Source organism: Hermetia illucens, chromosome 6 (assembly GCF_905115235.1).
Source record: "Hermetia illucens chromosome 6, iHerIll2.2.curated.20191125, whole genome shotgun sequence".
Lineage (NCBI taxonomy): Eukaryota > Metazoa > Arthropoda > Insecta > Diptera > Stratiomyidae > Hermetia > Hermetia illucens.
In genome coordinates, this window is record NC_051854.1 from 11,641,764 (window position 1) to 11,669,231 (window position 27,468).

Consider the following 27,468-nt stretch of genomic DNA (forward strand, 5'->3'; position numbering starts at 1 on the left):
ATAAACTGGTTTTTATGTAAGACTGATAAGTCGACCTGGCCAGAAAGATGCTTAGGAAAAATGGGAAACCAAACCAAAGCTACATGAATTGCTCTGGTTGTTGTTGCGCTCCTCGGCTAGTCTGAGTGGCTCAACGGTGGAGCTGATTGAGCCAACGCAACCAGTATAACTGTACTGAACGTCGGAGCGTATGAACTAGTGCTAAGTAATTGCCTTTTTTCGCTAGTAGGTTAGCGTAATTAACGAGTTAATGCGTAACGCGTTAGTTTATGCTGCTTCCATTGAATAAGCGCTGAAATAGTAGAAACTGTGGCGGCAGAATGGAGCCGGCTAGAAGCAGCGTCCGCCTCCATCCCCTCGCCCCCGATTGCGCCTATTCATTCGTCTGTGGATTCTCTATGCATGGAGCACATCTAATTTCCAATAGGCTTCCATCGCCTCGTTCATCACTTGCTGACTTTAATTTGATCCAGGTTTTTTCCCTCGATGGGGTCCATACTGTGAAAGCGGTGCGTAGAGGAGTAACGTTCCTTTCATGGTAAGTGAACCTCTTCACCTTCTGCGCTCATCTGAAAGCAATTTTTTTCTTCTCGTTGCTGTGAATTGGGTTTCGCTGGCATAGAATATGCCGAGAAAATTACGTCTACCAACACTTTTGTGTGGCTGTGGATGTGTTATATCTAAAATGCACAGACTGAAAATACCCAGAGGGTGTGTTCGGCCTGTGGCGTGTTCTCTAAGTGAAATCCGGGAATACATTTCAATATCGATCTTGACGCTGCGTCTAGAGTGTTGTTCGGATACAATCTAATTGCGAACTTTGACCCGGTGTAGTCACGAAAATTTAGAATTTGAATGGGAATATGGTGGCACGAGTGGGATGGGGAGCAACGCCGAGGGGCGTCGCAAAGAAGCTCTTTCAAGAACTTCACCTGTTCCGTGCAGAATGCCGAGGCGACTTGGAGCGGGCACGTAGGATCCCCAGCAGACCGTGACAAGACACAATGAGGGACCTGCAGAATGGGCAGTCATTCAAGACCGGCCCGGTGTTAACTGTCGCCCGGCTGAGAACCTAAAAGAATTGTTGCTGGCACAGCGTTTCCAGAAGGTTTTCGCGATAAAAAAACTCCGGGCGACAGTTCGCCCCGTCGAGTGTGTTCAAAACAGTGAAAAATCGATATCAGACTCTTTACCACTGAATGCATGCATTCCTTGCTGTTCCGCGGCCGGCCTGGCTGAATTCACGCTTGCGGCCGGCTCCTGCTTCAGACTCGCCACCAAAAATAAAATGCTGTCGGTGTCGTTTTGTCTATTTTTAAACGATTTCTCTAATAACCTTCTCGCGGGTCGGGCTGGGGTGGTTCACTCCGTGCACAAACACCAATCTGAATCCCCTCGGGCACACACGAAACTTCACTGCGACCGACCGACAAACAGAATATCTTTCCACGGAAAAGCAACCGCACTGGGAACTCGCGCCAAGTTTCACTACCGCCGGACGAAAGCCACCACGCGACCGTTCGCCTTGAAATTCACCGGATATACTGAAACCGATACACACTGTACGCTGGCTTTTCGCTAGAGGAAAAGTTCGCCGAGAAAGCGCTGCGACCGGGGAACTTTCTTTCGCTGGAACTTGACAGATTGGGTGTCCATGCTTACGTTTGGTTTGTGCATCGGATGAGGTGGATTTGGTCAGTGGAGAGTTTGCTTTCACGACCTTGACGACGTTATAAGAACGCAGATTTCAGATTTATTTATTGAGCAAAGAAACAGAAATACATGTCCAGTACAAAAATACATATGGATATATTAACTTGAAAGCTCAAGCGTAACTATTTAAGTATGTAATGCTAACTTACGGAAATATTGGGCGTAGCCAGTGCCATGACATAAAGTGAAGAAGTGGTGAATGACAACGCTCCACTAAAATCTACTATAATTCACAACTTACAGCTAAATAAACGGAACACAAAAGAGAACTCCGTACTGGAAAACGAGGAAATGAGAGTTGTTAGGCCTGGTCTGATTATGCTTCAGGTTAAAGTTGCATAATTCGGAAAGTCCTCACACGACCTGCTGGTCGCAGCTGGAAACCGGCTTCGCGCGGGCCAATAGTGTGTAGGGCCGGGCTGGGAGTAGACTCATCCAACTGACGAGGATTCGCTTGTCCGCTGGTCATATGTTAGGGGCAAGTAGATCTGGCGGGGGATGGACCGGAGCAACAGCCCGGGAATCGTCCCCCTGCACCGGGGAAGGTGCTAATAGGATCCCATGCCAAGGTAAAGCAGCATACGTCGAGGGCTGCGTGGCCAATGGGGAGCTTGGTCTTTAGTATGCAAACTCTGAATACCTTGGTCACCTTCAGTTTCAAATAGGACCCTTACCCTTGTTGCCGGGTCAGCCAGGGTGGACATTCGTCCCGGGCTACTCGTGGGACCAAGACATGGACTCAATTCTCAAAAAAACAAATACAAAAAACGACGATAGATAGAAGAGGGGGTGATGCCATCGGCGGACGAGCTGCTAGCCTCTAGCAAGGAGCACACTCGGTGCTAGCCGTAGCACTGCTGTACTGGAACCAACCACAGGCACCTCCCGGAGCTAGGCGGCAAACGGATTAGCAGCTTCCAGCCTGGAATCCACTGCCGTCATGCTGGGTGTAGCGAGTACCAGACATAGTAATTCTAACTCGAAACTCTCAGCGTCGGGGGATCCCTCGAAAGTGAAAACCGACAAGAATGTCGGTCGCCGGAAACCGGCTAAGAAGCGAAGGTCCACTGGTGTCCTGCTCAATAGTCAGTATCAGAAGGCATATTCTCAGCATGATTGTTAGGGATGAATAAGATCTCGCTAAATACCAGTCGATTGTTGATGAATACAATAGCAAACGCCTGGCTAACGAGCAAAAGGCGAAGCCCATCGCTCTGAAATGCAATCGATCTCAAGACGAGGTCGAGCAAGATAAGAAGTGGAGCAGAGTGGGCAAGAGCGCAGACGCTAATCAACATCCGAAGGAAACGGGGCAGCAACCATCAGCCGACGGGCGACGAACTGCGAAGCCCTTCAGCGACGTGGCCAGGAGCCACTTACGTGTGGCGCTGGCGGATGGCAATTCTGCTAGCGGCAAACTAGCGCCAGAGGTGTGGACCAGTGTTGAGGCCAGGCTGCCGGGTATAGTCTATGAGCATCTCCTGGACACCGAAGGCAAACACCCGGGACTCATTCCCCACTTTGATTCTTCTCAGGTGGTCCGTGGGTTCCACGTAATAGCTGGCATGGATCAGTTCTCTAAGAACTTTCTCGGTTCGTGTGTCGCTAAGATTAGCGACGCCTGGGAGTGCGCCAAGCTCAAGGTCATCCCTTACGACAAGGTTCCCAGGAGACCGATCGTTCGCTCTCTGGTTGCCGAAGATCCGCATGGATAAGGACAAGCTCGTACAATTCCTGCGCCTTCACAACCCCGGGATTCCCATGGACGACTGGGTTGCTGTCAAGGAGGAGGAACCTCAGACAAACAGCCAGCCTTTACTACTTCGTACAAACGAGGAGTGCCTGGAGGCACTGAAAAAGGCCAACTATAAAGTGTGGTTCGGAGTCACGAATACAAAAGGTAAAAGTGTTCCGCTCTGCAAAACCGGATGACGACCTAGACCCAATCGACGCCGCCAACGAGCTGTTGGAGGAGATGACGATCGATGGTCCGACGGGGACTGACGAACCCCCCATGCAAGCAAATCATGCTGAGGGTAACGCAGATAAATCTGCAGCACTCGAAGTGCGCCTCGGCTAATCTGCTTGTCTTCTTCTTAGAGGAGGAAATCGACATCACACTAATACAGGAGCCCTGGGTCGGAGACGACCGAACCATGGAAGGGCTCCAAAGCAAATATTTTAATTTCCACAACACAGGAGACGCTGATCAGGATAGATCTAGAGCATTTACTTTCGCGAGGAAGAGTCTGCACGCTTTTCTGTGTCCGGACCTGAGTTCCAGTGACCTAGTCGTGGTCAAGCTGGAGCAGGCGGGAGCAGAGAGCGTGTAAATTTCCTCGGCTTACATGGCTCACGACCGATCATCTCCGCCAGAAGAACTACAACATCTGACGAACACCATAGCAACAAAGAAAGCCAACCTGCTGATAGGCTGCGACGCTAATGCAAGTCGTACGCTTTGGGGCAGCTCCGAAATCAACGAAAGAGGTAAGTCTTTCTTTGATTTTATTATTACTTCAAACCTATCGGTGTGTAATAGGGGCAGTACACCAACCTTCCATTTCCCCTGCTCGGAGAATTGTGATGGTTCTTGATATCATCCTAATAACCGACAACGTGATTTTTAGGGTGGAGGACTGGAGAGTGTCTGACCAGAGGTCCTTCTCTGATCACAGTTGGATACTTTTCAGTCTAGATCTCGCCGCAGAGGTCTCCAAGCCCTTTAGATACCCCAAGAGGATCGACTGGAGAAAGTTTGGTCAGGTAATTAAGAAGAAACTCGGCGGTGCGCAAATTGGTAAGATTGGCACGACAGAGTAACTGGAGTCAAAGGTCGGGGCTCTGGAAAAGGCATTCGATATCGCCTTTAAAGTCTCGTGCCCTACTAAGTACAGCAAAAAGACCCTGCCACCGTGGTGGAATGAAGATCTCTCTAGCCTCAGGAAGCTGACCAGAGAAATCTTCAACATCTGCCACAGGCAAAAATACTGGCAGCCATACAAGGACTGCCTGAAGAAGTACAAGTCGGCCATCAGGACCGCCAAAAGGCGGTCTTGGTTGGACTTTTGTCAGAACATCGAAAGCACAAGAGAATCCGCGAGGCTCAGTAAGATTCTCTCCAAGGAACATAAGAGCCCATCCTTTCTTAAAAAGTCGGAAGGCTCCTGGATGGAATCTTATAGCGAAACCCTGGAGCTGCTGGTTCAAACGCACTTTTGATAAGACTGACTAGGCTGACCCTGACCAATGTGCGATACCAGATAAAAGCAGCAGAATCACTCTCGGGACCATTCAACATTAACAATGGTCTAAGGCAAGGAGATGCCCTATCATGCGTCCCCTTCAACGTCGCCCTGAAGAAGGTGATTTACGATGCAAATGTAAATACGAGGGGCACCATCCTCTTCAAGTCCACCCAATTGGCCTACGCTGACGATGTTCACATTATGGGAAGAATAACCCGGGATGTGCAGTCTACCTTCATCCAGATCGAGCAGGCGGCGCGAGATGTCGGGCTGCACATTGATGAAGGCAAGACGAAGTACATGGTGGCAACGTCAGCGCCACAAACCAAAGGTCAAACGAGAAGAATAAAGATAGGAGGCTGCAATTTCGAGACCGTTGAAAATTTCTTCTATTTAGGATCGAAAATCACAACCGTGCACGGTTGTTAGCTGCCAACTGAGCTTATTTCAGCTTACAAAAACATAACGACGAAATCTATGAGCGATACCATGACCGTCAGGTTGTGGATAAAATCCGGCTCAATAGGTTACGGTGGGCGGGTCACTTAATCCATATAGATGAGGATGCTTCGGCTCGGAAAGTCTATAAGGGCAATATCTATAGTAGAAAAGAAGACGAGGCAGACCCTGCTTGAGATGGAGCGATGGCGTAGATCAGGACGTCAGACACCTTCTAGGGATATCGAATTGCTGGACATCGGTGCAAAACCGGGGTGTCTGGAGTTCCCTACTAAGGCAGTACTAGATCGGATACCGGTTGTTGCGTCGTTGATGATGATAATAAAAGAGGGGGGGGGGCTGTGATGGCTGAGAGGAGAATTACTGCCCGAGAGGAGGGTCAGCTCTGACACGTAGTACCTCTGCTCGCGCAACGAAACATTACGCGCACCAAGGTTTTTTATTAGTGGGTTAGGGTGGGACGCTCACTTCTTTAGTCTGACGTGCGACAGTTTGATCATATGCGGAATTATGGGACAAACCCCAGAGAAGGTGTACAGGAGAGAAATCAGGTTTCAGCCTTCTGTATTTTGCCGTGCATTTCCTGAGTAGCGTCCTTTCGAAGCGTTGGAGGGTTTCTGCTACGTTGGGTGACATGGTAATCATGCTGGGAAACCATAGGTCTGGATTGGTTGAATTAGGGTTTTATATAAGAGGGTTTTAGTGGCAGGGAACAAGACCCGAGATGAGAGAAGGTTTTTTAATGCTTTTGCAATAGATAATATGATGTGTGGGCTGGATTTATGTTTGTTGTTGAGAGGGATTTCCAGGTATTTAATGTTTGATTTTGGCTTGAGAGTTTGGCAATGCGTAAATGAAGTTTTTCACTTTCTGGCACTGTGCGCCAGGGGCACTTCCCGCTGGGGTTTCTGAAGCAAATAACCTCAAACTTAAGAGAATTAACCGTGATGGCCCACCGGTTGAAATATGCAAAGACCTTATTGGTTAGGAGTTTGAAAGAGAGAGAGAGACTACTGAGGGCCTGGACCCAATTGTATCTAGGATGGCGTCATCAGTGAAGAGGATCCCTCCTGATGCCTGGGGAGAAAGGGCGTGTAAGGGGCCGCCTGAGCTGCCGTTGGCATAGGGAATAATTTTGCGGGAGGAAGGGGAATATTTTAGAGGAAGAAAATGAAAACAAGTTGGGAAACCGGAAGCTAGACGCTACAGGTACAAAAGGTTTTGTGTATTCATTTTATAAAGACATTTGAGTGTGCATTTGTCCCATTAGTACGTAGCACCTAATATATATTCATATATTATGTGAGAATATCCACATTCAATCTTGAATTTGCAAACACAACCGAAGTGGAGGAAGATGTTAAAAAGTTTGGGACCTAGAATCGATCCTTGAAGAACTCCCGAGTTTATCGGCAGGTCGTTGGAGCGAAGCCCATCGAAGCGCACCTGGCATAGAGTCTACATGGACTTTTTTGCCTTTTTTGTATAATTTTTTTAGGAGTTAACTGTTTTTTTGGGCAGTTGAAACCTAAATGAAATTCCTTACAATTATAGTGGAGATTGTGTGAAAAAAAATAAGCAGCTTATACATTTATTTTAATAATTATGGAATATATTTACTGTGGTAAAGAATAATAATCACGCATTGAATAGAAATTGATTTTGCTCTGCCGGAAAGCGTCCCGAGGAGTTAGGTTTAGGGTGGGGCCAGCATGTCATCTTACCCCCATGAAGACGAAACGAAGACAGGGGGCACTCGTTACTTAGGTTCCAGAATCGACTCAGGACTAATCCTTCCCCGTCAATCCCGCGTGCTTTAGTTTTTTTTTGTGATTATGTCCCCTCCCTTATTAGGTCGTTAAGCAGTTTAGCTCCTTGGGGAATACAATTTTCTGTGGTATCAATCCACTTCGATCAATCCACGTTTATACTAGAGTAGTTTATCCCGGATGGGTTTAGTTTTTTGAGTATTGAGTCTAGGCACGTGAGTAAGATCTCTGTATTCTGACAGGGAGATAATATCTTAGAGTCAAGAACCCAGGCTCACATCTCGCCGAAGTGCTAGCATTCGGGTTAACTCCAGCACGTGCCGCCCGGTTCCAGATATTATCTCGCGTAGTCGGTGTTCACAACTGGAAAACCTGTTAAAGGAGTTTGGTTGGTTGGCAGGCTTGGTGACCGTGTTGGTGCCAAGGTGATGTAACATTGTTTTCGGACTACCTCGATAACGCCATGCCAATATCGCGACCCTTTCAACGTTTTTTTGGAATTACGAGCATTGTTGCATCGCTCTCTAATTAATGCTAAATAAATAATATGGATGTGCTTTCTAGCCGACGTTTGAGTAGGCCAATGGAAAGGTGCGGATAATTTGAAGCCTGTGAAAGCGCAACAAACTAGAGTCATCTCGTCAAAACTTTTGTGTATTCTGAACCTGGACACCTTCTTTCTTCGATCGAGATATTGCTCGAAAGAGGTGTTGTGGGTATACCAAATGAATTGTCAAAAGTTGATAGGGATCCTCCAGTTGAGCGATTTAAACTATCGAAATCTGAGGCCGCAAAACAGTTGAATAAAATGAAGGGAAGGGGAGGTCACAATGAATAGTGTCAGATGCCACAAAGTCTTTGATCGATCATTATAAGTTGTAAATGGTAGTTCGTTCTTTGTCCTAATGGTCACCTCTTACAAATCCCTACTTACACTATGAATTCAGAGAGAAAAATATAAAAAGTAAACCCAGCTTGAAAAAAGCGTTTAGAGTCACGGAAGTAAGCCTATGGATGGCTATTCGAATAATGATGATAATCCCAAGGTAGTTGCAAGGACGCATTTGAATTTATTAAGGCAAAAAATTTAAAATTGTTCATATCGTAACACAAAAATTTGTGAGTAGTAAATTAGGAAATCTAGATAAAACTAAGTAAACAGAGACGAGCGTAAAAACTACATACTAACACGATTTGTGGAAATGATACCAAATTACTGCTTAATGAATATGACGCACTAAAATCAATGATATAAAAATTGAACAGCAACATTGCTTTTATCACAAATTTTAAATAAACATTTTCTAGCATTAGAAATAATATTACACAAAATAAAAGATATTTTGATTCTGGTCCCGTCAAATTTCTCTAGCTCATTGTACTCTTGCTTAAGGGAAGACTTGCTGTTCGGGAGATTTTGCTTTGGAGACGGTAATATCTTTTTCAAGCTAAATCCATTAGTAGTTCTAGAGGAATTGCTTTGTCATTTTGCTCAATTGTGATGTCCTCAAGAGAATTTTTATTGTTTAACAGTTTCTGAAATTATAAAGTCCAACAGGAGTCGAAATTATCTGGGGTTGAACCAGATAATTATCCAGAACGGCTAGTTCTCTGTTATGTCTTCCGAATTTACTAACAACTGGAATCTTACTTAAGCACTCTCCCACTTTTCGTGAGCCTCGAATGCATGAAGAACCTCTTCCACATATTTTTTATCTTTTTTTCTCAGCTCATCTATAAAATAGACATTCTGGGCTTGTTGATGATAGTTGAGACGATGCTGGGTCAGAATATCAACCGATGTAAAGGTCCGTTGACAAAGGTCACAAAAGTACACATCCAGATGCAGTTGCAGGTGCTTATTGAAGCTACTAAGTGGAATTAGCCTCGTACAAAATTTACACATTTTGGCGTGGTTGGTTTTATCTGAATGCCGTTCATTGAGATGAGTCTCGACCTCTTTTATTTCATAAAATTTACTGCGGCAGTATTTACATTTATACGGAGCTTCCGATCTATATTGTTTCAAATGTTCCATGAACTTTTCCTCCTCAAAAAAGGTAGCCTCGCAAGTCAAACATTGTTGAACTTCAACCGTTTCGACAGGTTCAAGTTCAGCATGTTTTATGCGAAAGTGTTCCCACAAAGAATCTTTATCGGGAGCAATTTCGGGGCATATTTTGCAGGGCAGTTTCGCTATAGAGAGATGCACTATCATATGTTGCAGCAATGTTCTCCTGTTGATTGCAACAAATGAACAAATTTTACATTTCGTAAAGGAATCTTTGTAGTTTTCATCATGTTCAGACATTATGTGCTCGCTCAAGTTGGAAATTGTTGCAAAAGATTGTGAACATTCCTCGCACAAATATGGCTTATGGAGTTGATTGTGCAGGTCTAGTTCTTCCGCGGTTTGGTACTCTTTATCACATTGATTGCATTTGTAGCTTTCGACTACATTGCCACTTATGTTGCTTTCAGTTTCGTCGTTTTCGATGTCATCTAGGTTTTTGACTACTTCCACTATGTAGTTTGCGTTGCTTGCATGTCCATCATTTAGATATATACCGAAATCTGCAAAAAGTTGTCGGATCATATTAGATAGGTTCTTACACATATGTAGTTTATAGAAAGAATGAGCTATTTTCAGACACTCAAACATATATCCTTTTTTGGCACCTACTAGGGATGCAGCCAAGATAAATCCATATTATGCTGTGGTACCTACTGCAGTGGAGCAAGCACAGAGACAAATACAGGGTGCGGCAGCATAACTTCTTTTTTTAAAATGCGCGCCACTCAGTTAGTTGATGTCATAGCGGAGCGCTAGTGGTCTCGTTCACGAGGGGATACTGTAAAGTTTTGTCCCGACACGGTTCAGTCGCCATCATGCGTTGGAATAGTGAGGAGCGTGCCTTTGCCGTTGAGGTTTACTTTTCAAACGGATGTTCGGTTATTGCAACACAGCGTGCATTTCGGAATCGCTTTAATTTAGCCCCGTTGGCTCCCGCCCCAGACCCCAAATCAATTGTTACATGAGTCACTACATTCAGACAAACTGCAAGTGCGACAAAAGGAAGAACTGGAGTCCCTCGGCCCGTTAGATCACCTGAGAACATTGAAGCAGTGAGAGCGTCAATGTTGCGATCGCCACGGCGTTCTGCGCGCAAACACGTATCTGCCCTTGGACTATCCGATCGTTTTGTGAGAAGAATTCTTCGTGATGATCTTCATTTTCATCCCTATAAGATGGTGATAGTGCAGGAACTTTCAGAACGTGACTTCAATTTTCGGATGAACGCGTGTGAGCTTCTTCTTGATGTCGTTCCCGAGGGTGCTATTGTTTTTTTTAGCGATGAAGCCCATTTTCATTTGTGTGGGTCGGTTAACAAACAAAACATGCGCTATTGGGCTGACACCAACCCTCGAGAATTGCATCAAAAGCCTTTGCATTCACCCAAAGTCACAGTGTGGTGTGCAATTTCCTCAGCTGGAATTATTGGTCCCTGGTTTTTTGAGGAAAATGAGGTTACAGTGACAGTGAATTCGGACCGATATGTAAACATGCTACAGAATTTTTTTTCCCCACGGCTAGAAAATTTGGATTTGGGGGACACTTGGTTCCAACAAGACGGTGCAACAGCACACACTTCAAGAGCATCGATGGCTGTTTTGAGGGAACACTTTCCAGAGCGCCTTATCTCAATTAGAGGCGATTTGGAATGGCCGGCACGCTCTCCCGATCTGTCCCCTTGTGATTTTTTTCTATGGGGTTTTTTGAAATCCCATGTTTATGTGAACCGTCCAAGAACCCTACAAGATTTGAAGACCAATATCCAAGAAGAAATTGCCAACATAACACCTGCTATGCTAACAAGAGTCATGACAAACGCCAGAAATCGGTTTACGCAATGTATGGAGAATGGGGGACGTCACCCAACAGATTTGATCTTCAAAACAATGTAAATAAAAACTTTAGACATGTACCTACATTATAAAAAATAAATAATATATTTTCCGATGCATACAATAGGTTTTATTGAGTTTTGAAAAAAGGAAGTTATGCTGCCGCACCCTGTACAAACGATCATGACGTAACTAGGATTCAAACCCGCCTGCACGAAAACGAGAGACTGACTTTCAATCAATAATCTGAGTAGGCTTAATTATGGGACGAGCATTTTAAAGGGTCCAGGAATTAAAAGCAGACCTATAGGATGAAATACATATCATGCTCCTTTAAACTTAAGTTGCAAACCTGAACCAGTGGAAATATTCATAGTGCACCACCCTTATTACAAAAAGATCTAAGGCATTTTAGGAAGGAAGAAGCTGATAAGACAGCGAACGAAATCAAGCTCAATATTGGTATGCCGTGAAAACCACAATCAGCAAAGAGCAGTGGTCAAAAGGAAGAGCATTGCAAACTTTGCCAGGCTCTGCATGAACGAAAACTATTTTATGTTTCGGGATAGATTCTACAAAACTACTTCAGGAGTCGGGATGAAGAAATTGATCAGAGGGGAATAATGCCTAAAGTATGGTTTAAGTATGTAGAAGACGTATATGCGATTAGAAGAGACGATATCGACATGGTCATCTCCTCTACAAGCAAGATTCATCATAAAAAAAAAAGTTTACACTAGAGATAGAAAAGGATGGGGCTCAACTCTATCAGGAAGTTTAAGTTCGAGATATACTGTAAGCTTACAGCAACGCAGAGAACGATACCAGCTACTTCACACCATACATTTTCCCAAAAATGACAGCCTATAATTGCATGATTCACCGACTGATCACATACCCTCTTGCGGAATACGGCTTCAATAAGGAACGACAGCATATAATTGACATCACTGTTAAGAATGGGTATGATCCTCAGATTATTGAGAAGCTGGTCGTAAGAAAAATGATGTAACAAAATAGGTATGCCTATACAACACTATTTTCGCAGCAAAAGAAGGCAATCACTAGACGGATAAGTATCCCGTATTCTTACCTATTTAACAACATCAGGAATTGGATAAAAAAGTTTCAACTGGAAGTCGAAGGTTCGAATCAATCGTTAACCTTGCGGAATTTACTGAGAAGCGTCGAGGATCCTTTGGCAGCGGAGGAAAAAAGCGAGATGGACCGAATAACGATGCAGCGATTTTAATAAGAGATACATAGGGCAGACTAAACGTGTGATAAGGACTAGATTTAATGAACACACCAAGAAAGCGGTAAGTAGTGTTCGGAAACAAAAGTCGTGCATAAGATCATTAGTTGCAGTGCGTATATTCGAAGAAGGCCATACCATTCAGCGAGAAAATCTTGAGCTCTTGCGTCATGCAAACCGAACGACAACCTTGGACCCTTGGGAAAATTTAGAAAATTTGACAGAAGACGTGATGTGGTTATTAAACACAGCTTCAGGTATGTGCGCCTCGAAATTAACAAGACTCGCTGTGGTAATTAGCAGGTAATTAGTAGTTTTAAACAAATTTTTAAAAGTAATTTAAGTAATTGGATAACACGACACGAACCCGGCAATGACAAAGAAATAACGATTTGCGCATTTTCTCATTGAACGTGCGCTCCCTGTACAGACATGAAGCGTTGGACAGGGACCGGTTTCCAGGAGAAGAGTCGCTACACCATATATTATAGTGGCCATCCAGTAAACCATGTGCTCGGAGTAGGTTTCTTAGTCAACCAAAAAATGAAACCTGCTGTTATCGGCTTTGAAAAGCGAACGGCTATGCATTCTGCACTTGCGAGGCAAATTTAGAAATATAAGCTTCATTAAGGTTCACGTCCCTACAGAGGAGGCTGCACAATCAGAGAAGGATACCTTCTACGAGGCAGTAGAACGAACCCACGAAGCCTGTCTCAGGTATGATATCAAAATCATACTTGGGGATTTTAACAGCCAAGTAGAGAAGGAGTCCGTATTCAGGCGATACGCTGGCGGCTCCCATAGCTTACATGAAAATACAAAAGATTACGGACTGTGGATCATTCAATTAGGAGTTGCACACGAAATGGTTGTTGGAAGTACCTGGTTTGCCCGGAAAGCGGTCCACAAACATACGTGGGCCTCTCCAGATGGAACCACTTTTAACCAAATTGACCACGTGCTGATCGAACGCCGCCACCTCTCTGCCTGGATGAATGTCAGAACATATAGGGGGGCCAATATAGACTTGGATTACTATCAACAACACCACCCAGAATCCCCTTTGACAATCACTGAAGCCATCAACGACGCAGCCCTCCGCAACACCTATAAGAGGGAAATGGATGCCGCAATAATCGCAGCCAACAGAGATACTGGAAATGAAGCATCAACAAATGATCTTCACAATCAGCTGAAGAACGTTATCAAAAATATGGCCACAAACATACTTGGCTTCAGCCGCAAAGAGAGTCGGAACGACTGGTTTGACGATGAATGTAAGCTAGCTACGGAACGAAAGAATACTGCATACCGAGTAATGTTGCATTCTCAAATGACGTGGGCACGCGCAGAGACTTATCAAGAACTCCGGTGACGGAAAAAAGAAGCCTGGGAGAACCAACAGGTCGACTCGAAAAGTACAGGGAGCAACCGTACCAGGCGCGCAAGTTTTACCAACAAGTCAGCAGGATGAAGCCTTATACACCTCGATGCTCATCCTTCCGAGACAAAGAGGGAAATCTGATTTCCGACAGAATGGGCATATTGGAGCGATGGGTTGAGTACTTTGATAAACTACTCAACAACAACAACATCGGCGAGTTGGAGGTCCCGCAAACGGCTTAAAAATCAGCGAATCAATGCTTGACGACTGGCAAAGAGGCATTATTTGTCCCATACATAAAAAAGGAGATATCCCACAGTGCAGCAGTTATAGATACACGTTGCTGAGTACCATCTATAAGATATTCTCCACTATCTTGCTAGACCGGATGACCCCATATGCCCAGAACATCATTGGCCCATACCAAAAAGGCTTCACTCCAGGCAAATCAGCAACAGATCAAATTTTCTCTGTGCGGCAAGCGATGGGAAAACTGCTGGAATATGGACATCAGTTACACCATATTTTCATCGACTTTAAAGCCGCCTATGATAGCATAGCCAGGGTAAAACTGTACACGGTCATGAGAGAATTTGGTATCCCGACGAAATTGATAAGGCTGACTAGGCTGACTAGGCTTTGTGTGGACAAAAATGAGCAACGTGTACGTGCACAGTTGCTACGCCTCACCCAGTCTCACATTTTCTAAGGGTGAAGACAAGTTGGACAACTATGTTCACGACTCAAGGGGGCGAAGGCCGATTGTGATCGCCAGTGATTTTAATGCGTGGGCCCTCGAAAGGAGAAGCAGAGAAATTAACACAAAGTTCAGGCCGATGAAGATAATGTTAGGGGGGTCAGCCTCAATCGTAAACCCGACCTGCACTGATGCATTGTATGTGCTGGCAAATTACCGTGGACTAAACCCGCACCGACCACCAGGCAATTATTTTCGAATTATGGAGACAACCACACGGTGCGGAAAAAGGCATACCAAAAGCCGAGAAGAACATCAGGCTGGTCTACAAAAACACTGGATGAGTAAACATTCATGCAAGTGCAACTCCTAGGAGATGTGCATTCCCCAGTAAAAAACCCAACTACTGGTGGAATAGTGAACTGATCGGCCTTCGATCAGTCTGCCACCGAACCAGACGAACGGGTCAGAGGGTAGTAAATAGGATCGATCAGGTGCAGAAAGAGTATATATACAAGGAGACCCGCAAAAATATGAAACTAGCCATCCAGTTCTGAGGCGGATATAAATACGGGGGAAGCGCCTATAAAGGAGATGGGACGATTCAGAGGCCGGTCGTCTCTGCAAATCACGTGCGCTACCCTCTTGTTAAGAATTATCAAGGGATTATTTTCCTAACAAGAGAGGGCGCAGACACCTTTCAGAGATTCCTAATTGTGATGGCAATTAGAAGGCGTTGCGGATGTTAGTTAACGCTAACAAACTGAGGGCAGTTTATAGGACGACAGCCCTGAAGGTATGCTCTGCTTTCAGGACTGTCTCAGATGATGCAGCATTCGTCATTTCTGGAATGATGCCGATTGACATCTTGGCAGATGAGATGGCGAATGTATACAATGCGAAGCCAATCTCTCCCTTATCACAGACGAAGAACGCTAAGAGGGAGAGATACATAAATAAATGGCAAGAGCGGTGGGAACGCTCGGGAAAGGGACGGTGGACTCACAGGTTCATTTTTGTCATCAAGGAGTGGTTGGAGAGACGACACGATGAGATTAATTATAATCTAAGCCAGTTTCTCACGGGGCACGGAGGATATCACCAATACCTGCACAGGTTTAAATTGGAGACCACACCAGATTGTCCAAATTGCGACGGAGTCCCAGAGGACCCAGAGCATGTATTCTTCCACTGTCCGAGATTTGTGGAAGAAAGGAGGAATCTAGAGAAGACTCTAGGAGAGGTACTGGTACCAGAAAATCTGGTGGCGAAAATGGTAGCCCAACAAGAAAATTGGGATGCGGTCAACTGTATGATCGCATCTATCCAAAATAAACTGCGAAAGACAGAGGAGAGGAGAAAAAGGCGGTCACGTACGCCACGTATAGAAGAAAGGTGATTAAGCTAGAATGAGCTGACTCCGTCCCGTGATGTAATAAGTTAGGGTGGTTCCGCGGGGCAGGGAGGGAGTCAGGGTCAGTCCCACATGTTTTTTACCCAATGCCCATTTTTTCACAAAATTTTCACACTGGCTTAAGTTACAAGAATACCTTTTTATCTGTTTTTTTCCGAACGAACGATTTGGGCAAAAGTCAATAGCAACTGGCAGTCTAAGCGATAATTCTTGTGGTTTGTTTTGTCTCGGGCATCAATTAATTTTGGGTCGAAAACTACGTATTAAACAATAAACAATTCGAAAGTATTCTACATATTTGGCCATTTAAACTACTTACCATGATTTGTTAAAATGTGATTCGATAAGTCATTTTCATCTTCGCACTGAACACTGCAGTGGGGACAACTATAATTTCTTTCCAAACTTCTACTATTACCATTGAGAGGAGGGTTCTCGTCACACTCGATTAGGAGTACCTTATTTCCGTGACTTACTACTTTGCATCTAATCTCCTCATTCGAGGCGTGCACAACAACTACCACTGTATCGTCGCTAGATCTCCCATCCATTTGCTCCAATCACCTGGCCCGTCTCCTTCAATATTTGTTTATAAACTTGACTAGAGTGCGAGATGTCACCCTGGAGCACGGAACGACTGTATCATCTGAAAGTGTAACTGGACCTCAGCAAATACTGCAATCAAACGGGGAGCCACTATGAGCTCTCATCTTTTCGGAATCTGAAAATAATAGAAAGGTCATTCAGTAATTGCCCTTACTTTTGTTAATAGATATTTTCATCTCATATTCTATTTTGTTACAAATAAATACAAAAACATGTACTCTGGTAAAACAATAACTTTTGATATAATCAAAACAAGCCCTCATTCTGATTAATCTAATTGTTCTATGCGTCTATATTGTATGGAGAAAATAACTTCTCTTCTCTCTGATTAGAAAGAGGTCCATGAGAGCGATGTAGACATACGTTATCATTTTACCTGCAGTAGAAATCTCTCAGTCGCTGGAGATAGAATAGAAACTTCGATCTACCCGTTATGAAGTTTACCTTAAAGGAAACTTTGATAAAACTCAAGTCAAGTCGATCCTTGCCTCCATTCTTCTCGATCAATTGACCAAATCATTCAGTTGTTGAAACTAAATAACGTGCGGCTCGCATTGTCCACTGAATTCTCGCATGTTTTCCAAAATTTTCAGTTGATCTTTTGTTTTCTAATTTGCTTTAAATAGGAACCTGGGAATATCTCAGCAGAATATTCATTAAAAGGTCCTACCTTTCTTTTATATCTTCTCTCCAGATTAAAGGACTTTCAACCAGAGAAGTGTAGCCTATAAGATTCTGTACGGAGGGAAAACGAATGAACAGTGTGGTACTGTATATATGGGGTCAAGCGGTGCACTGCAGGGTAGACTAACGCGGAATATAGCTCCCTGGGGCCAACCTATCTCTTCTGAGAGTGAGCTGTTTCTCTTCTAGGGTGATGTGCGGCTTTCCAGGGGCTAAACTTCTAATCTACCAAGACCGTTAGTGAGTGGGATAGCCACACCCTGTACGACAAACAACAAAACGCAACGGATTTTGACTGGGGAGTCGAAAAAACACACTCTCCAATTCAGGGTGTCATGCGAACCGTGCCCATTGGATAGTTTGCAGTCGGGGCTAACTGACTGATACCTAGACGCCTCAGTGAGTAAGCTTGACCTTACCGGGCTCCTGGGAGCTATGGCTCCGCGGACCTCCTAATCAAATGAGTAACATTACAAAAATAAAGAAAACTGCAACAAAACAAGCGAGACCTCGTACTGCATACAAATTAGTTATCCAAGCGGAGGCACATGTTCGGAATACTGAGAGCCAGGTGATTACAAAGCTGGGACGTCTAGCAGCAAATACAAAGTCAACATTGGTATATTGTGAGGCGAACAACCAACAAAGACCACTTGTCAAAAAGTAGGGATAAGCAAAACACGTCTGAGATCAATATATCACATGTCAGGAACGAGACAGGTTTCAGTGGCGCAGGTGCTAATCTGCGTTATCTAAAGGAAGGCCTGAAACCAGAAGAGGTCCTTAGGAAGGCTTAGGACAGACTTAAGCCATCATTATCGGAGCCAAGAAAGTGGGGAGCAGCGGAAATTAGCCAACATGATGGGAATGCTCCAAAAAAATCCAAACCTGAACCCAAGGGCGGAGAAAACCCGGGTAAGTCAGGTATGAAGGCAGAAATCAAGAAGCTCGCCATTAGCTATGTTAGTGCGGCCATGGTATTTGAGTGGTCATACTGCCAGAAATGTTTCCTGAGCAAATAGTCACTCGTGAGGAGCAGGAAACTATCGAAGACCTTGTCATCAGGCAGATATGCCAGGAATAGATTGCGAAGCTTGCATTCACCGGGATACCGCTTTCCACCGAGTCACATACTAGTGGACTGCCCGACGGATGACACTGCGGAGTGGCTTAGGATGATAGTTCCTAAATTGCCAGACTGGGAAGAAGCAGAACTGCCGACATGTGCTGTGGATGATATATCAGGAGCATACATGATTACAGTGTTTCTTCCAAAAACCACAACGATAGAGACGGAACATCTCATGAACCTCTTAATCGCTCAGAATGAGGATTTCCACACGCAATTATGGGGTCTTCAGAAGCTAGATGGAGGGCAAGGGTAGACTCCTCACAATCGGGGTAGATTATCGATCCCCGCATGCAATCAAACGTTGTAGTTGTCACATTAACTATCGATTTGGAAACATATCTGTGCATGTGCACGGGGAAAAGCCAAGGAAAGACACTTCGGAGGAGACATCGAGTTGAAAACTTACGGAGGTCCCCGAAGAAGGCCGTAGAGGTGGAAAGAAATGGATCAGTCAGGGAAGTAGACCTATTGCCCAGTGAAGAGCAGAGCAGGAGAAGGGTGATACTCCGACAGTAGAGAAGAATTCCAAACAATAACGGAACCAATGGCCAGCATAAAGATAGCCCAGATAAACGTCCACCGCACGATCGCTGCATTTGCGGTAATTGCAAGGACAATTTCCAAGGAGAACATTCAAATAGTGTTGGCTCAGGAGCCCTGGGTGTACCGGGGGCAGATTCGCAGTATCAAGGAGGAAGCACGCAGGTGATTTGGGAATCCTCTTGCGAAAAACCAAGAACTCGCTTCATTCTTAAACGTAATTTCAAATATATATGTCTTCCAGCGTTTTTGACCGGGGACCTTGTGGCTCCAAGCCGAGGGGAACACTCGAGAGGTAGTCGTGGTATCGGGTTATTTCCCAGCAGAATGACATCGGGGTCCCACCTTAGTTAGTCGCTAAACTGGTGGAGTACTAGGAGAGGAGGGCGTTAGCACTTCTCTTCGGCTTGGATGTCAACACCCATCACGAAGTCTGGGGAAGCAGCGATACCAATCGAAGAGGCGAGTACCTTCTTTATTCTTAGCAATAAGTTAGAAATATATAACTTAGGGAACACTCCAACATTCGTGACCAACACTGGATAAGAGGTATTAGACATAACTTTAAAAAATACTCTGATGAACGGGCTGGTGGACAATCGGAGGGTGTCGGACTAGCCCTCTATATCTGATCACAGAATAATCAGATTCGACATTGAGAACAAAGGTACGAAAACTCTTGAACCGAGCAAAACACCGGGGACTGGCTGACGTAGAAAAATGCGTATCAGGCAACGAGGCAGCGTAAAACTGTCCAAGAGAGGAGCAGGAACGCCTTTCTACGGGCCAGAACCATTCTCTGGAATCGGAAACGGGTTCATGGCTATGATATTAAAAAGTGAAGAGGAACGGCAGAGGGCACTTTAAACCTTACCAAGAAGAATTTCCCAATCATAGTGGGAATTAACACTGGTCACTGCCGACTAAACTATCACCTAGGGGAGCTAGGGATATCTACGGACACAGCCCGCAGGTTCTGCGCGGAGTGTGTTGAAACCTCTACACACGTTCTGGGATAGGTGTCCGGCACTTGTGCAAAGTACGTCGAGGCACCTATGAGAACACTTAATACCAGATGCAAAGTTGAAAGATAGGAAATATACTAAAATTCCTAACAATTATCGGCTTGCATGAGATACTATAGTTAATAGGTACACAATAACTTGTAAACATAATAATAATAGCGCCTCTACGCCCATGCGCAGAAATAATGCCTATAGATTTCCGAAACCTTGTGGGATGGCGAAATTAAGCAAATGCGCGCGGAATGCCTGCAAGTGGGAAAAAATTACCAACACGCGAATGATAAACAAGACACTGCACCGAGAAAGGTGAGATGCAATGCTTCCTGAAAATATCTGCCGAAAGGAATTCGTGAGAGCAAATGGAACTCCCTGCCGATATAAACTCCTGGAGAGGAGCCTATAGAGCGGTAGCTAAACTGGGAAGGGCAGAACCCCGCAGACTACTCTATTTCCACAGCAAAGCAAACGCAATATTGCGATTGAAAGAGAGCATCCGCCAAACGATATTCCAACTAGAACAGAAGATGAGCTTACCAATACTTGTCAAAAATTAGGAGCTAAAAAGGCGGAACGCCAAACCTGGCTCCAAAAGCAGCGATAAAGGCAAGACCGGAGTGATACATTTCCACTGGCAATTCCTGTTTGGAAGATGGTATCCTTCCGACCCGTTGGAAAAATCAGATGCTGTTGCTGCTACCAAAGTGTGCTCGTTTACTGGACAGAATGGGAGAGCTGTTGAAGCGCATTATATGCAATAAGTTGTTCCTAATTTTAGATAAAGCATAGGCATATCCACATAACAGAACAGTTTCTGCACTGAGCGATCAACAGTGGATGCTATCAACTCAGTGGTCGATCAGGTAGACGAAGCAATTGCAGGTATAAAGTGGCAGGGCGGTACCAAAAAAATACTGTGCTATTATATTATCACCCTCGAAGTTAGGAATGCTTTCAACTCGGCGCAACGGCAGCAGGTTATAAGGTCCCTAAGCCAACCGTATCGTCCACTCAGTATGCTGGACATGGCGGAGAAGCTCATCAAACCACGATTGACTGACACAATAAGCTGGAAAATCGTTTCCATATTCCAAGCTGCCTATTGCAACATCCGGAACTATTTAAAGGACCGTGCCCTACTCTATGAGACCCGGGAAGGACAGCGCAGAATGAAGGTAATGTTGATCCGGATACTTAGAAAGCTTTATACAATAGATGAACCGCATCTGGCCCGATACGCGGACGATGTTGCGGCACTGCTTACTGCATGCACGGTTAAGCAAGCTCAGCGCACTCTGGGAATTGCATAGATTCTCCCTCGCTCTGGAGAAAACTGAAGTCGTTGTGCTGACCAAGGAGAGGGTTCCCACATTCTTCCCTATTCAGGTTGGTAAAACCATGATGCCGAGCGGAGGCTAATATATCTCAGAAAAGGCGAGGAAAATTAGGAAGCTGCCGCTTGTGAAGAGAAAACGTGTCCTCTCTACGCTTGGTAACAATCTTGGGAAAGAAAATCGAGACGCAGATGGTTCCGGCATCTCATAAAAGAAGGTGCGGCAATCGAAAGCACGGTGAGGTTGAACATTGCCTAACCCAGCTGCTCAGCGGACACGGATATTTTCATTCTTACCTGCACACAGTCGGGAAATCACGGTTGCCCGACTGTATTTTTTGCAAGGACGTGATAAATGGTGCCTGCCACACTTTTTTCTTCTGCAGAAGATGGGAGCGCCTCCGCCATCACCTTTCGATGGAAGGGTTTCTTGGGTTCCCGGACACCATAAGTGAGGCGAAGACACGTGGAGGCAAGTGGCATGTTACACTCACGGCATTCTTAATACAAAAAAGAGGGCGATGCATAAGAGAGATGACACGGTAACTGAGGCTCCCTAAATCCACGGTGTTTTGCTTCTATACTGAATACGGTTCTGGGTTAGAGTCCTGGACAATCGCCGAGGCGCAGGAAGTCGATGCAAAGCTTCAGAGATTGCGCGGCAAACTCTAAATATAAGTTCAAGGAGTGTCCTAATTTCGGCTCAAACTCCTACTTACTCTGCGAGACCTCAGAGAAGGGATCTAGCCCATTTATTCCGACCGATTTTCGCAAGGAACACGATCTTGCGCACCCAGATATTAGGACGACGAATCGGCTAGTCAGCGGAAAATACTTCTGGCCGTCCATGAACAAGGACATAAATTCTTAGGTCAGACAGTGCAAAATTAACAAGCACGTAAAAAAGGAAATATGCGTATTCCCTCGGTCAATCACGCCCTTCAACACTATCCACCTCCACATCCCTTTGTGAGACTCGCACGGATACGAGTATTACCTCACAATCATCGACAGTTTCACGCGGTGGCATGAAATATATACCTTTGACTGACATTATGGCACAATAATGTGCCGAGGCCCTCTGTCGAGAATGGATCCCGGGCTTTGGTGTACCAGCCGAATCATCACGGCCCAGGGAATGAAATTCAAGACTACTTTTTCTTGGAATTAGGCAAGCTCCTAGGGTTTAAACGTCGCAGGACCACTGCCTACCATCCGCAGTCCAATGGGATGCTGGAAGGCCGCCTTAATGGCGATCTGTCGTGGTCGCAGTCCTTCCCCTTCATCCTTCTCGGCCTCTGCACAGCCCATCGAGAGGAATTCACGGCCTAGCCCGCGAAGACGGTGTACAGGGAGAATCTGTGACTCCCCGCCTACTTCGTACTAGATATCAGAGCAAGTTAAGCCACTCCAGCATGCTGTGCGGGGTTTCGAAGCTGCGCCCGGCTCAATCTTCCCGACATACGACGCCGGCGGTCGACACTTCCAGGGATCTCGGGACGCGTTCGAATTAGGGTGCACGTTCTTCGGAGGCCGCCGCACTCACCATATGAGGATCCCTTTGAAGTCCTGGAGCAACGAGAGCTCGACTTTCGAGGCCGGTCCAAATGGGTATCCATGTCGAGATTGAAGGCCTTCTCAGAACCGAGGGATGCTCCAAAAAGGCGCCCGAGAAGCGTCAGGTTCGCCCGATAACACCATTAATGGAATCACGTCCCGGGTTCCTCCGCTTAACCCGCGCGGATTCAGTTGGGGGCGGAGGGGCGGATCTGGTGGCACAGCGAAGACGTGAACTACCCACTGCATCACCGGCAGTGTGAAGTGCACTGAACTACCGTCGACACATCTGGTTTCCTGACACGAGGTTAGTGCGGCACGGTTACTCCTTCTGGCCGCATCCTTCACTGAGTGTAGACGTATTTTCTAAACATTATTTTTTCATTCTTGCCGTTGCATTCGAAGTTGCATCCTGTAATAGTTTCTTTCGTTTTGTCTTCCTCATTTTGAATCGTACAATGATTTCAATATTCTGTTGGACCGCCTCTACTTTTCCTTATTGGAACGGTCGGTTTTTATTACCAATCAAATTGCAGACCAGGTGTCTTGGCCTCCTCAATAACGCGAAGGAAAAAATAACTGAGTCAGAGTATTTGATCTCTGCGCTTTTCAAAGTTCAGTTGCGACGTCAACAGGTTTTGTTTTATGTATCTCTTGTTCACTCATTTGAACAGTAAAGGGCGAATATCGTATTGCTATAATTTTTGCAATAAGACTGTTTCAGTTTCAATAATCACCACACTTATTGCCGTTCAAGTGAGAAGCCTACAGAGCGGGGCAACTCGACAATGAACACCCATGACAAATCAGGGCAAAAAAAATCGAGAAGCTGACACCCAACCAACTCGACCGTCGTGCCGTACGCAGACTCACAAACCAGTAGAATAAGATTAAGGTCCTGTCGCTTACTCCGACATCATTCGTTTGAATGCCTCTTCAACTTCTGTGGCGTTGACAGGTGAAATCCCTCCAAAATTGTGGAAGTGGTGGATGAGCGAATTCGTTCGTTGAAATCTGCTTATCTGATCGTTGCGGCTCGTCGATCGGTAAGCAAAGTACCGTTCTTGCCATTAATAAAATATTTTCACAACAATAAAAGGAGAAACATACATAAATAGTATTTTATTGAAATAGTTTACATTGGATAAGATTGTACATGAATTGATTTTCAATCTGAAAATACTGAAATTTATTTTTTGTTGACTTCTCTATCTCTAACTAAAAAAATGTAAAACTTATGCTGTAGAAACTTTACTTAACACTTTATAAGCCTAACCTCTTAAAGATTTCGATTTGAGCACACAGTTTAATTCCCTGAATGGATAAATTAGCGAAAATTCCTTCACAGGACTTAGTAGCGATAAACAATTATGAGCACAAAAGTTACACAAAATAATCTTTAAAATCAGATCTTTATGCAAACAAACATTCGCTTGGCGAGAATTATAAATAAAAGAATCTGGAAACATATAATCTTAGCAGACTAGAAATAAAACTTTACATTCTTATAAATATGGAACAGTTATCTACAGAGGTTGTTACATAATAGTATTTGGCATGTTCAGATCTATGTGATGTTCTGGAAATATGCAAGAAGATGGACGTGATGTGATTTTTAATAAATATGTCGAATTTGATTCTCAATAGGACTTGGATATTTTCACGATGTTTTCACTGAGACAGTCATCACTTTGATAAATTTCATCTTATCCAAAAAGGACTCTTATTATGAAGCTACAAAGAAATAACACGTTCAGTTTAGATTCCAATTGATTGAATTATTTTTATATGTTCTCTCTTAAAATGCTGATTACACACAAACTTTGACAGTGATGGGAAATTAAATGACCAAAAAATGTTTAATAGCCAATTGCGTGCAACTTGCTTTATGTGAAGAAAACTTTCTGCAAACTTCCGACGCATGGAGAGCTACCACCTGAACAGTTTACCACGGTTCCGGAACAAGCTACTAATTGAATACTGTTTCATCATGTTCGATTAAAAAAAGATTTTTTGAATGGGATCTACGCCTCGGAAGTTCAAGAAAAATTTTCCGTACTCAATGTAGCCTGCAAGAAGTCACTCAGAACTCCTAATATGTTTTTGGTCATCGTTATTGTTGTTCTTCCCTTTTCCATGAGAATTTACCTTTCCTATTCTCCCCATGAAGAAAAGCTAAGGCTCTGATACTAAAACCCTCAACAGGCAAATTTCAAACCCTTTGTACTAACGAAGACCCGGACTAGAGTCATAACAGCCATCCTAGGAAGACCCTAAATCAGTATCTGCTACTCCAGAATCATCACGTTCCACTTCTACAATTTTCAAAATAGTCTACCTGGAATTGCCTAAATTGTGCTCCTTAAGACTTAGATCATACTCATTGTTCTGGTTCGAAGCGCTAATAAGATGCAGAACAAAATAATCAACTCCTCCCAACTTCAACACAACAAATTGTCTTTTACAAGACTGATGTCTACCATAAAGTCGAAAGAACGTGTTTTAGGCCTCTTCCAGGTCTTCTGGGAACTATATGTTCTAGGAATTGGGATTGGTAGATCATCCATGTCTCCGAATAATAGAGTAGCTGACTATATGCTATTTTTAAAAAAGCTATACTTCAACTCTTTCTTATGGTTTTCGTACCATTAAGATCACATTATCCTTTCCTCTTCTAGATCTGTCTGAACAATTTTCCACAAAACTTACCAAGGTTTCACTACCTTTCATGAGCCTGAATTGCATCCAAAAAGAAGTCTAGGCACCGTGTAAACTTCCCGGGACAATTCTTACAATCTAGACTATTTTTACTACACTCTTAGGGGTGGGTTTCAATATTATAAATGTAAAACACTTGATTGTTTATATATTTGTTTCGACAAATTTGATATTAAAAGAAATTCGCTATAGAGTGACTTACTACTCGGTCTGCTATTTGATGTTCCTTCCCCGGGGCGAATGGACGTCCCTGCATCGGTTCCTGTAAAAATAAGGGCATGTAAGTGATATGTTCTAAGTGAAAACTATTCGAAATTGATTGACTGAACTGTGATAGTTTATCGAATTGTATTTGTCAAAACAATCGAATATTGTACATGCAAAGTAGTTTGAGAGTGACTCCTCAAATTTTCACCCTTTTGAATCAAGAGAGTAGCGTTCTCGCCCAAACGTTCGACGCCTAAACTAGCGGTGTATTTTGATACTGACTACACAGTGGAAAAAGAGGGCAAATTGATTGAGCTCCCAGTCCCGCATGGTTCTCACAGCTAAGGTTTTGCTTATTCCAAATGCAGGTTCAGGGGAAAAAAATTGTGCTTGGGGTTTCTTTTTGCAGATTAATTTGTTCTCCCATTGCCATCAACATCTTTGTCTCTCCCTATTCATTTCAACGTCTTAGTAGCCAGTACTTTGAGTCTTTCCTGTCTTCCCATCTCAGCATAGATCCGATTTGGAGTGATGCTTTAAATGCTGCCCAAATTCTTCTTTTCCTTTAGCCTTTGTCCCGTTTACATGTGGGGTCGGTTGCGCCATTTTTTTTCTGTCGTTTGTCCGATCTGGATGCAGTCGTGAGACTTTTAAATCACCATCCAGCGTGTGGTCGTTTCATATCTTCACTTCGATAGTCAGACCATTCTCGTTAGCGCGAATTACGTGACCATACCATTGAAGACCCCTCTCTCGCAATTTTGGCCCATCGGTCTCCATTACTGCGAGATGCCATTCATTCAATTTAACCGCGTACGAATTCTTCCAGCACTAGGTGTGGTCGTAGAGCATACTAGATAAGTACGTGTGGCACACGGTCGAACGCCTTCTCTAGATCCAGAAATTCAGAGGGCGATGCTTCTCACGATGTTTTCCATGAGTAACCGTTCCACAGTTTTTGACGACAGAATATGGTTTGTAACACATTCATACTTCTTCGTGACACAGATTTACCGCATATATCTTTGCCGGAAAAAGAGTGGTATGTTGGCCTAGGGGTTGTGATATGTGCCATTCTGTGTACCACAGAATGTGTTTCCTCAGAAGGTTATCATTCTAATGATTTCAATCTTCCCTTATTATCCTGGTCTCCGCTTTGGAATAGAGCCAATGTTTCAGCGACTCGAGTCTGCTAACCATCCTCAGAGTTGGGTTTGTGGTTACGTTTGTGACTCTACTATGTCCCTATGGCACAGATGTTCACATGCCATTCGACTGAAGCCTATATGCTCCGAGCTTCCGTTTGAAGCACAAAGTCCAAGGATGGCAATTGCAAAACGTCTCCAGTGTAAAATTTTGTATACTCTTCATGGCACTCGTTATGAAGAAGCAAGCTACCATTTGGATGTTGACAATTTCTAGACAACTTGCATCCACTCTACCTTTGGCCACCATGCTGGTTCTCCATAGGTAGGCACGGGCTTCTTTCCAGTGTACCAGTTCTATCCAGTGTACTATGTGTGGTTTCAATCCCCATGGCTTACTTACGGGTCTTTTATGTCGCATGCCTTAGTTAATTATATCCTTGAGATGTTTCTATCATCCAGAATCGCTTCCAAATATTTTGCCTCATTTGGTAGATGAAGCCGTTCACTAAAAAGGGACGAGAGTTTGGGTTCATCTAGCATTCTCTTCTTGGTGAACGCCAGGAGACTGATCTTGTTCAGAGTTATCGTGTGGCGCAGCGGGGCTAACAACATTCGAAATTTATTTCGAATGATCTGTTGAAGCCGCTTTGGCTGCGACGTCTTCCAGAGGGCACCC

General features: G+C 44.3%; 2 protein-coding genes across 3 annotated transcripts in view; both read right to left on the reverse strand.

Moving 5' to 3' along the window:
• Positions 1–1,541, reverse strand: part of LOC119658890 (dihydropyrimidinase) — a 52,993-nt gene extending 51,452 nt beyond the window's left edge. For both annotated transcript variants that reach the window (XM_038066689.1, XM_038066688.1), the window contains exon 1: positions 1,337–1,541. The gene's annotated coding sequence lies outside the window, so the exon portion shown is untranslated. The remainder of the gene's footprint in view (positions 1–1,336) is intronic.
• Positions 1,542–8,236: 6,695 nt separating this feature from the next.
• Positions 8,237–16,587, reverse strand: LOC119659664 (zinc finger protein 676-like). The gene is made up of 2 exons (XM_038067877.1): positions 16,165–16,587; positions 8,237–9,763 (listed from the first exon to the last, which is right to left on the reverse strand). Exons 1-2 carry the CDS (start codon positions 16,394–16,396, stop codon positions 8,841–8,843), a joined length of 1,155 nt encoding a protein of 384 aa, XP_037923805.1. The 5' UTR covers positions 16,397–16,587; the 3' UTR covers positions 8,237–8,840.
• Positions 16,588–27,468: the final 10,881 nt, after the last annotated feature.